The following is a 12,608-nucleotide window of genomic DNA, read 5'->3' as shown; positions in this document are numbered from 1 at the left end:
GTTTTCTTAATGGGTGACTGAAATTCTAAGTATGCGCTGAGGCTTCCAATCCAAACAAGGCATGACATTTGTAGTTTCAAAGTACCAAGTCTTTCACAGATGATTTTAAAATAAAAAGCAATTCTACAAAGTGGCTATTTCCTCTCAAAATTTTTCATTGTGTTTTTCCTGGAGAATAGTGCATTGAGACTGGCAGTATTTCTTTGGTGTCTGTTCTCTTTGACACTAATGACACTTCTCAGTTTTGAAAAAAAAGTTATACTTGGAAATGCCAACCTAACTTAAACAAAATTTACCCAGAGAGATCCCTGGTGTATTAAAGACAACATCTTGGACTCCTTCATGGTGTCCGGGGAAATCTCAGTTTGCAGCTTACCCCTACTTACTGGTTAAAAGGTTTCCTATGATGACACTAAACAATATCAAAAACACTGATGGAAGTAGGAGTAAAGAAAACAAGAGGTATCAACTGTCTACATAAGATCTTCTACAACTGTCATTTTAATTCTTCTTCTTGAAAAGATGATTGCATGTTTGAGCTTACAACTCACAAAACCAGCAGATTCTAAATAATATATGTACAAATCATACCATAAAACAAACCTCACAGACACTGCTCACAGATTTGAACAAGCACACACACTGGTATCAAAATGCACAACAGAAAAAGTTCATTATTCAAGTAAATTACTACGAAAATCTAGAATAAAGAGAATAGGTCCTCCACCAATGCCTAAAAATGACAAAAAAAGTCACTGTATGCTAAGAGTAGACTCCTAAAGTGAGTAACGCATTTCAGAAAATTGTATTCTTGAAAATACCTAACAAAATTCATAACTATGAATTAATGGACACAATCCAAAAAAAAACCCCAAACTACTCACCCTACAGAATATGATTTAGTGTTAAGTATCATATATCCCAATTCACAGAGCCAATGTTTACACAGTTGCTGAAGTACTAAGAAACAATCTTTTTAATATCATCCATACTTTGGATAAGTTGAACACAATGGATGTATTTTAGAAACTGAAAGTTCATTCCTTAAGCAAAATAGTTCCTTTTTTTTTCCCCCCTTCATTTTTACTGGGCTTTTTTTTCTTACGTAGGTGATTAAAGGGGGAAAAATTACATAGTACAACTAGTATGTTTTTGGGTTAGTTTTGTTTGTTTGGGTTTTGGTGTTTTTTTAAATACGAATTGCATAAGGATTATATTCCTCTTCTAAAAACATACTTGACAGATATATTTCAAGAGTGTTCACTTGACCCTGACGACAGTAATTATTATCACCTAATTCCAAACACCCTGCTCACATCATCTGAATCACCCCTTGGAGCTCTCACAAAATAAACAGCAGGAAGTAGGAAATTGACATTCTCCAAACTAGAATGTGCTTAGGGAGGTGGTGAAATTACTCTCTTAAGTGTTTTTAGTTTTGGCTCTCATCCATTCCCCCAGCCATTAAAATTAGCTCTATTAGTTGCAGAGTTTCTTAATTTTGAAGAGCTAAGTAACACATACACCATGACCATTCTTCCAATAGCAGATACAAGTCCTCTCCACCTCTCCTTCCATTACTAGAGATACCTTATGAAAGTGTTATAGGATGACCTGTATTATGCTGTATTTGGCATGTTAATGGTTTAAAACCATGTAATGGTTTACTATGTATTCCAAAGATAAAGAATTTTGAGAAATTGTCACAGTCAGGAAAATCAGAGACATGAGAAAAATTACACGAACACAAGGTAAGATTTTCCTTTCAAATTACTGATGTCCTAGCAAGAACTTTTATTTTGAGGGACAGCCTACATGAGCTAGATCCCAGTAGCTTAGGCAGAAGTGCAGGACTGTGGGAAGCAACAGGAACTGTGTCAGGGAGGGAGGGGATAGCAATCCCTCCCTGGTGCTTCTTTCAGAGACCACCAGGCTCTTGCCAGTGGAGCACAAGAGGCCAAAGAACAGTACAGCTACGACCTTCGCAACATCAAACAAATGTTGGTTGAGGTGAAGTCAAGACCTATGTCTAAGCTGCTATTTTAACCAGTTCTTTGCTTACACTGACAGCAGGAACGTATCGCCTTTGAGTTTCTTCTCTGAGTGTGATTCAAGAAATAATAGTCTTTTCTCAACAGAGTAATTGAATTTACCAGAGTTCCTCTGGTGTGCCCTAAAATGTCACAGTTCATTATAGTACTGTGCAATGTGAAGACAGTTACTACCTTTTATGTTACAGCGAAACCTTTTTAAAAAGCCTGGCTTTATCAGTCTCCATTCCAGAAGGTTTTCAAAACCCAGCTGGATAAAGCTTAGAGCAGCCTGGTCTGATCTCATAGCTGACCTTCTTTGAGCAGGAGCTTGGATTAGAGAGCTCCTGAGCTTCCTCACAACAAGAAATTATCCTATGATCAGGTTAAATAACATTCAAAAGCAAGAATTTAAAAAAAAAAAAAGTAATATACATCCCCAGGACTACTTGGTAAGGAAGCTATGCATAGCCCTATAAAGAACATCCAAATACTAGGATCTGAGTATAAATTCAAATAACAAAACACCACAAAAATTATTAACTCAAAACTTTTCCTTAAAGCCAACTTAACAGTTCAGCATGATCCACAAAGTACCTTTACTGTAACATAACTAAAATATTTAAGCTTGTAGAAGTGAGTAGTTTTAATACACAAAGTGAAAAATCTACTAAACAGATTTCTGCATACAACTTTTAATGAAAACGCAGTGAAGGAACATGAGCTAGCAGCAAGACTTTTGTTTGTTCTTTGTTGTACAGCATTGGATTTACATGCAGCATTATTGAATGGTAAGCTATCTAGACAATAACATATCTAAGATATGAACATCAGGCAATGAGTCAAAATCCCCTATTAAAAACTTGTTTGAATACAAAAAATAGGAATTTTAACAAACAAGCAACAAACACACACATATATATTGTTTGATCAAAACATTACGTAATAGAAATTCCATGTTTATGTATTACAAGAAAAAATGAGGTAACAGGTTCGAGTCATGGTTGACAGAAAATTGTAGACTTTCAAGATTTGTGCCAGAAGAATCCTCTTACATTTTGTTTCTGAAAGTGTGTTTTATCAGCTTCATAAGGTGCCAAGAATGAAACAAAAGTTGTTATAAACAAATGTATTCTCTTCAAGGGTGAAAGAGCAAGTTCACCAAACAGTTACCAAAAGACCCCAAGCAGTGGTTGCAGAGTTTGCCAGATACACTATTCAGTTTTACTATTTGAATTATATTCTAAGGCTGAATAAGCTTAGTATACTATTTCTTTGGGTTCATTCAGACAACCAGGAATTCTATACTATGCACCACCAGGATTAAAACTTTTATTTAAAACCCAGTCACATCAGAAGTAGTTAAAATTTTTTAGCAAGTTTTTTCTCTCCAAACCCCATTTTATGATTAAGTTTTCAGTTTGAGAAAAAAAAAAATCACAAGTTAAAGAATGTGAAAAATATTTTTTAAGCAAGGAAGATGTCTGAGGAAGCTAAGATTTACTTCAGAATGAAAATACGTACTTTTTTTAGTCTTAATTATTTTAAGTATTAGATTTGATTAACTAGCTTCTATTAGAAAAAAGCCTTCCTGGACTAGCTGTTGTTCAGAAAAGGACTGATCAGTGTCTCAGCCAAGATTTTTAAAAATTCTAAGGCCAGGCTTAGGCTACATTTCACTTTCATTTGTTCTGGCAAGATTTTCTCATGAGAACAGTGCTCAGGCTATAGTATATTATAGGATGTGGGAGTTCCCAAGTGTATTAATTCAACACTGACCATCACAGATAGTTTAAAAAAAGGCAAGAGATTTAATTATGAGAGTTTATCTTCTGTGCAAGGCTCATAACTGTTTAATATCCTTATCTCTCAAGCAGTTGAGTAGAGTCACACTGCTTGTGAACAGCATTAGGACTTCCCACATGAGGATAAACTCAGGCAACTAGACTTCTGCTCTGTTGTGCCCATGGGGTATGAATGGGATTTTAGACATATACTGGGGAACGTTCATTTCAATACTTATTTACTGAAATAATTAGAAATTTGGTTTCTAATAACAAAACTCTGTTGACTTAAGTAATGCTGTTTTTCGGCTTTTGGGTGTAAGTTGTCAGAATAACTGTAACTACCAAGTAGTCTACACTTACGCTGCTAAAATAACAGGCTCCAACTACTTACACTAAGACATAAAAAGCGCAGAGAACGCTTGCAGAATAGGACATATCTGGCCAGCAAGGACATGTTATAACAAAATGAAATCGAACATTTTTCAGGTGCGCAGATTAAAAATGACAAGTAGTAAGATGTACACTAAAGCATGACATCCACACCTGTGATTTCTGACCTCATTAACTCCTGTCAGACCCTTTCAGTTCATACAAAGACATGAAACCCCCTTACCTCTATCACTGTTTTGACAGCAGCCCCCTTCAAACCTTCACCCCTGTCCTCTGCCGCAGAGACGCCTGCACTCAGCTGATCTTGCCGACCCTCTCAGCAGCAACGCAGTTCCCACCCCACCAGCCACCCTTGCCTGTGCAGGGCTGTGGCACCTCATCCTGCCCACAAAGCTCCAACACTTGCCCCATGGATGCCCAGGCTCCTGCCGTGCAGCCCCACACATGCCTTCCCTGTGCCCCAGCCTACGCTGAGGACCACTCCTTTTGGTTCTTCGCAGGGTAAGTATGTACTGTCAATGCCAGAGCAGACTATAGCTTTCCTATTTATGGAAGAAATGAACTTGCTATGGTAGTGTTATTTCAGTGAAGCACAGACAGCCTCAGTGACTCTCACGTTCCCTGCAGCTGAACTCACTGAAGGAAGGACCACAATGCCTCTTCTTTTGAAAAGCACCTAGAGATTGATTACAACTCCTGGAGTAAAGGCAAATACGTAAAAACCATTGCCGTGCACAAGTCAACACTCAAATGCTCTTCCAGCATTATCCTCCTTGCCCAGAAGCACTGGCTAAACTTTACCTTTGCTGAAATGCAGGGTGCAGGAGGAAGAGGCTCAGTGATCAGCAGGAGTTACCAAGGTGCACAGGGAAAGGGCTCAGTTCAGCAACTCCATCACACACAGAGTGCCACCAACACACAGCATCATCAGAAGGCCAGGGAACATGGAGGACCACAATCCCTTTCTGTACCCCTGACACATGAAAAGCCTCCAATGATCAGGATATAAGGTTTTAAATTTTTAGGGTTTTTTTTCTCCTTTTAAATCAGGGCAAGCAGACTGCCTGCACAGAGCACCCTTTCAGCCAGCACAAGCAGCTAGGTATGTCTACCTAGTTGTCAATTTAGTATGAAACGCCTCTACAAAACTATGCCCATTTAACCAGGACTAAGACAATCCTGGAGGCTTCAGTTTCCATCTCTTTTATCCATGTGTTTCATGCATCTTTATTTATAATAAATAAATAATATTTCTTTATTTATTTATAATAAAAACCTTTTCTAGACCAAAATTCAATTTATTTCAAAGCGTTTTAAAAATTCGCATTTTCTTCAGTAATAGCTCACTAACAAACTTGAAGCTACCATTAGCAAGACAAAATGCTGGTCTTTTGAGAATCATCATGAGAAGTGACCCTCAAAATGCAGAGTTATTGTCAGAAGACCAATTCTAGCTAGTGGTATTTAACAGGACAAAAACTAAAACCAGGCACTCACACTGCATACATGAAGTAGATAGAAAAATACAAAGCACGTGAAGTTTTGTAGCCTCTATTCTACACCATCAAAAATTACAACTGGGTAGTTTCAAAACATATCTTCAGTCATGCTCAATGCAGAGCAAAGCATAGTTACTATATTGGCATACCAGAAAACACATTTAAATATGCAGAATGACAGGGGAGATCTTGCAGCTATCATTTTTTAAAAAAACAAACAACATTGCTCATGTGTGGACTTTATCACAACTCCTTTTCACAAAAATATTCATAGAGAATTCCAACACACAAACAGTTTAAATGAACTCATTACAGAACACTGATAGATGTGTAATATTTGTAATATTCCTTCAACATGCACATAGCACTCTTACAAAGCACCATTTCTTCTAAAACATATAATAGATGCACTGGTGACAATTGAAGTATAAAAATAAACACAATCACTCTGTTAAAAAATTAGTGCAAAAGTATAATTTTTTTCTCATTTGAAAATGTGTATTATTTTTTTCCAGATATGTTTAATAGTATTATTCTCTTACAAAATCTGAGAAGTCCTGCACAATTCCAATTCCATCTCTGCTCATTCTGAATCGAATGACATATCTGACATCCTACTATTCCCCAACCTTTGATCAAGAGCTCTTAAACTCTATTTAGACTTAATTAGACAATGTTTAAAAAAATAAATCTAGTATTTCTAGCTCTGTTGTAAGTTTATTAAATGTTTCAGTTAGTCTCCACGGTCTCAATACACGATGTGTTTTATTGAGAGTGACCCATTTACAATTATCTCTAATAGGCAAGATATACCTATCTTAAATCATTATTTGTATCATTAAATAAAAAGTCTTAGCTTTTTTAAAGAACAACAGACCACAGCATTCCTAGTGCAAGAAATTATAATTCAGTCTGAAGCAGAACTACACTTCTCTCATCTTTCAAAAAAAAGTTGAAAATGTTTTCAACTGTCAGAGAACTGTTCAATTAAAGGCTGCTTTAAACTTCATAATCCAGAAGTGTTGTAAGAGTCCCTTTTCTTCCAACAACTCGTCAATGAAAGGCTGACATCCAGTCCTATCAGTCATTTAAAGAACGTGTGCAAAAGTAATTTAATTGAAATATTGCATGAAGCAGTTAATTTTACTAAGATCTCAGACATTGAAATAATGCTTCCTGTTAAAGGGACACCAGCACTCACCAGTGTTCAAGGTCTTGTGTTAAGCTGATTAAAGTATAAAGTAATGTTTCCCCAAATCTTATTCCAAGAGATTTTCTCATACATGCTTTTTTCTTAAAACAAAGATTATACTGCAAACCTGAAAGCCAGTCCAGTTTTTCTGGGGGGTGTTCAGTCTGTATTTTTTTTTTTCACACAATATGGGAGAAGGTCCCTTTAACAAGGAAGGAGACAGGTATCACTTAATCAGGATGTGGGAATGGAATCTGTACCTATGGGTAAATGGCAATGCGTTCTGGGTTGGTTCAGCCCTTGGTTCTGAGTTCTGCGTCACTTCTGGCGTCGCTCTCTCATCATCTGTCCCATTAATACTTTCTGGCGTTAAAGGAGACTGAATATCCCCTCCAGCTGATTCCTTAAGTAAAACAAACAACACATTAAAATTACAAACTGACCTGCTCAGGAAAGCTATGTGCTTATAAGCACTAACATTAATTTTTAAATGATACACAAATTTTAGGCAGTATTAATGCAAGGCTCAGATTTCCAGCACCCCTCACAGTCGCATTTCATTATGTGAATTTAATTTAGAAGTGTATTACCATAAGATTCACATTATCTTGTACAAAACACAACTGACCTATGAATTATTTGCAAGTATCCAGCCTGCTGCTTATTACAGACCACTCTTTCTTACCTGGTATTACATTCAACCCTCATCCTGCTACACAATGGGTGACTATTGATACCCAGGATTCTTGTCTTTTTCTTTATATTCTAACACAGTGAAACAAACAATTCTGGTATTTGTTTCAAAATCCAGCTTTCATAGCAGAATGGCATTGCTGGTGTGTTCACAGTTTCACCTATGAGCCATCTGTGAAGAATGCTGAACTCTTGTTCAGCAGAGTCCTTGCAAAATGTTCGTAGGCATGGTAGTCTGGCCTAGCTCTTGCTGGTCATGGTATTATCTGAGAAGAAGAATACTCCAGCTACACCCAGGCAGCTTCCACTACTGCTACGTAACTGGACACCTGAAAAACTTAGTGGCTGCCTCCCAGCAGAAGGCACTGGTGCAGTTTTAATAACCCTTCGTCACCCAACATGTACATTTGTGTTTTGGCCAACAACCACCATTTGCTAATTTAGAGTCACTGAAAAGTACTTCTTTTTTATACAAACAAAGTATACCCTTTTAGCCCACGTCCTAATTTACAGCATTCAGTCCCTGAATGGGGTTTAATTTTAGTATTCTCTTTCCTATTGTATTCTTTCTCAAGTCATGAAGGAGATAAGCAAGTCATATAAGCTAAGTAGCTCATCTCAATTTTAAAATGTCTTAGCAGACTTTTAGTAATCAAGTGGTAACATTAAACTCTAAGAAGAGTTTCATGAGTAGAGTTCAATGGATGTCATGGAGGGGTGTCTATACAGCAGAGGACTGGTTGAATTACGGTATTTCCAAAAGCTAAGCATCTCCTACGGCCACACAGCCTTCTACCATCTCCATGGGGAACAGGTGAAAACTGCTATTCAATGTTATTAAACTGAAGTACAAGCACAGTCTGTAGAAGGACAGCAGCTCCTCTTCCCAGCTCTTTGACACTCTGCATAGGAAGCTGAAGAACAGCTATCTCAGAAGGAATTGCAAAGTATCTGAAGATGGTCATGATCTTATAGGATCAGGGTTTAATTTTGAGCTTGCACTTGTAGCCTTCAACTAGTTTACAAGGATAAGGCTTTTTGAAAGCCAATACTGAATCTGATCCTCCACCTATATGAAATGTTGTCCTCGACTTTGAGACTTAACTAGATGCAAAAACTCAGTTCTTTTAAAGAAAGTAACATCTAGCTGTCATCAACACCTTCCACAACTTTTTGGTGTCCCTTAACCAAAAATACTGTTCAACATTTTCATTGCATTTTAAATTACATTAAGCATTTGCAGCACAACAATTGTCAAAATTTTGCTTTTATTCTGCGATATTTCTCACATAGTGAGAGATACGTATCTCACACTACAAGTGGAATTAGTGGGTGATACATTTTAATACTGACTTCAAGTTCTATTAGATTTATCATTCATCAAGTTATACAACACACATGCACCTGTGTCTCCATTCTGCACCTTCTTGTTAAATTCCTACTGATTAAAAAGCAGAAATAATTAGATTACACTGATTTAATTCCACAGATATAAACTGTTATTTATAGTATAAATGTATTTTTTTTATTATATGAATGCAAATTGTTACCTACTTCCAGGAAGAATCTTGTTATTCTATATTCAAAACTATTATCTTAACTGTTAATACTGTAAAAGTCAAAATTAAATCTTAATTTTTACACAACAATTTTACTGAACTGAAAGTGAATTGAAACTAAGTGTGAAAGGAGAGCAGAGTTGGCAAGATAATCATGCAAATGAAATACTTTATACAAATTATATGGTTTTGTCTATTATTATCCTCTGATTTGATAAACAGCTTCCACTGACATTAAATGAAAGCCTTTATGGACCAAGTTTCTCTTTTACCTCCCCCTCTTCCCAAATTACACTAGATATTCTACAAAATCTGGATGGCTTGTACCTTTAAGCTAAAATTCCTGTAACACTATTATTAGATACATAAAGCCAGAGCCTACTTAGTAAAATGTTTTAAGTATGAAGGCATAAAAATTATTTCCTAGAAGAAAAATAATTGTGCAAGTTCCATCTAGGCTTATTTTTCAGTAAAGCACTCTCATTGACTTCTAATGTGAATGAAATTCAAGTGACAAAAATTAATGCAGACAAACATCACAGTCTATGTAATACTTAAAGGTTCACTGCCTGCAAATTCATGAGGGGCTTATTTCGTATGTACAAGAGAAGTATCAGATTCTAGTATGTATTTCTTCAACCCATAATACAGGTTAATCAGTACTCTCACACACTCACAACTATCCCTGCCTGATAAATAATTTATTTGCAGTCAACTGTAATGAAGCTGGTTATGAATAAAGCACCAAAGACAACAGAAAAAGCCACTTACACTGAACAAAATTTTTACAAATGTTTACAAATAATACGTTCCCATTTTATATTAATTAGAGTATAAGAATTTTAGAAACATTTTTGTGAGATATCCATACGTAATGAAGTTTTCATTCCATACCATTATAGCTTCACACAACCACTCCAGACTTTACGGATTTGAGGAAGAAATTGCGGTCAGCTTAAAAAGAGATTTTCACGCTTCTCTTCTAGTTGCAAGAGCAGGTTAACTTAATTCTAACATTCAACTGTATAGACACTATGGAAAAAACAGTGCTTAAATTGAAAATTATAAGTCTTCCTGTAAATCAATTATATATTTTAATGCCTGGTATTTCCCACTCATGACAGCTACAAATAGGTATTTCATGCATTTGAGAAGAAAGGATTAACAGCTCTCATGTGGTATAAAACCACTACTGTATCATATATGGGTTTCTGGAGGATATTGAACTTCAAGTCTGCGGCACTGGTGAGGCCGCACCTCGAATCCTGTGTTCAGTTTTGGGTCCTTCACTACAAGAAGGACATGGAGGTGCTGGAGAGTGTCCAGAGAAGGGCGACGAAGCTGGTGAGGGGTCTGGAGCACAAGTCTTATGAGGAGCGGCTGAGGGAACTGGGGTTGTTTAGGCTGGAGAAGAGGAGGCTGAGGGGAGACCTTATCGCTCTCTACAATTACCTGAAAGGGGGTTGCAGAGAGGTGGGTGTTGGTCTCTTCTCCCAAGTGACAAGTGACAGGACACGAGGAAATGGCCTCAAGTTGCGCCAGGGGAGGTTCAGGCTAGATATTAGGAAAAAGTTCTTTACTGAGAGAGTGGTCAAGCATTGGAACAGGCTGCCCAGGGAAGTGGTGGAGTCACCATCACTGGAGGTGTTCAAAAGACGTGTAGACGTGGCATTTCAGGACACGGTTTAGTGGGCATGGTGATGTTGGGTTAATGGCTGGACTTGATCTTACCAGCCTTTTCCAACCTTAATGATTCTGTGACACTGCGAAGTCACCAGTCCTGGACTTACACATGGACTGAGGTTTAGCATTTTTCTAATAATAATTAGTAAATGTGAGAGTCTGGCTCAGGTATATTTTGCTTTTTTAAGAGTTTGTCAGAGATCTGCACTGTCTGAAGGAGCTCTGGTCCTACTAATGACTATGCAGGACTCTGGTGATGCCAAACAGTATAATAATGACAGTGCCTACAGTACACAAACTAAACGTAACAGAGGGGGATTCATCAAAAGATGCCTTAATTTTAAAAATCTTATAAACAAAATGCATACACTCACAAAAGAGTCGTTAAAGTAAAACAAGCAGACTTCACAGCACAGATCAAGCCACCTTTTAATAGTGACTAAATATGGAACAGAAGAAAAGGTGTAGGTGGCTCTAAAATCATGAACAAACCAAACCAATTCCAGCCTGTTTTCTTACTAAGTATTATACTGTTTTCTTATTAAGTATTCCATACACTTCCCTGGCATTGCTGTTCTTCGTAGTGCTTCTCTGTTCAGTACTGACTGGCAATGGCATTAGCCTGGCAGCTACTGATTCAGATACCATAATGCACGTAAAAGGTTTGTTCCAGTATAGAAATTCACATAACATCCCAGAAAGTTACTTTTCCCACAAGCTTTGTACGTAAATTTTGTACTTCTACAGAGAAAAAGCCAACAGGTGATAAACCATGACCATTTTGCGAAAACCAACGCATTCCTTGCACTAAAAAATGTGATCCTAAAACTTTTCAGGCAATAGCTATTCCTAATAATCTGCATAGGAGGGGCTCAGAATCACAGATGACTATTTTCAGTAAATTACTCACCACACAATTTCAGAAATTAACAGATGTCTTAATCTGAAATGACCGGGGTCAAAAGAAATATCTGAGGACAGATACTTGCTTACAGAAAAAGAACTGCATTTCAGACTCCAGTTGGTTGTAAGACTGATGGAGTGAGACTGCAAACCACACAAACTGCTCTAAAAGGTTCTGTACTTGAACCTAATTAAGGTTAGTTTAAAAAAGAAAAACAAAAAGGTGAGGGGACACAGTTTTCAGGCTATTACTTCACGTGGCTCAGTGAACTCCAGATTGAAGTTGCTCTTTCAGTGCACAGGCAAGCTTGTAACTGAAAATAGACCACGGGTGACTTGTCACTGTACGATCCATGAGTTTATGACATAAGCAAAATAATTCCCTATATTAAATTATGGGTCTGGGAAATAGGAGGCGGCAGAGCAGGGGAGCCAGTATTTTAGTTTTGTATAAACAAGATAAGAGCATTGCAAAGCTTTATTATCTAAGGCTGAGTTAAAGGGACATCAGATGGGGTACCTATGTGCATAGGTGGTCTTAGAAGCACCAAAACAGACAACTTCCTTCCAGACTGAAGCCTCCAGACATACCAGATATAGATAAAGTGTGTATTATTATATGAATCCACCTTAATACAGATGGGTCGAAAGTACAAGTTCTCTGACACAGAAACAATGCTTTCCTCTTCATTTCAAGAAAGCACCACGCACTTAGTGGGACTTACACATAACAAAGCAGCATCTCTCTTGTAATTTGTTGGTCCAGGCCACTGTCTTTCTCTGAACAAGTTAAGTTCTTTTTACAGTCAAGGTAAATGGTGATTTTATATATTGTCTGATATTCTGGGAAATTAAAGCAAAGCCTGCTGGTA

At 37.2% G+C, this 12,608-nt stretch overlaps 1 protein-coding gene across 1 annotated transcript in view; it reads right to left on the bottom strand.

Annotated features, from left to right (window-relative positions):
• The window catches only part of HOMER1 (homer scaffold protein 1), a 68,069-nt gene that overhangs the window by 39,882 nt on the left and 15,579 nt on the right, over positions 1 to 12,608 (bottom strand). The window contains exon 4 of the mRNA XM_059833955.1: positions 7,159 to 7,301. Coding sequence (XP_059689938.1) covers positions 7,159 to 7,301 — 143 coding nt within the window. The remainder of the gene's footprint in view (positions 1 to 7,158; positions 7,302 to 12,608) is intronic.

The sequence above is a fragment of the Gavia stellata genome, chromosome Z (genome assembly GCF_030936135.1).
Source record: "Gavia stellata isolate bGavSte3 chromosome Z, bGavSte3.hap2, whole genome shotgun sequence".
In the NCBI taxonomy this organism is placed as follows: domain Eukaryota; kingdom Metazoa; phylum Chordata; class Aves; order Gaviiformes; family Gaviidae; genus Gavia; species Gavia stellata.
The sequence above is the reverse complement of the archived record's forward strand: the minus strand, read 5'-3'. Positions and strand labels throughout refer to the sequence as shown.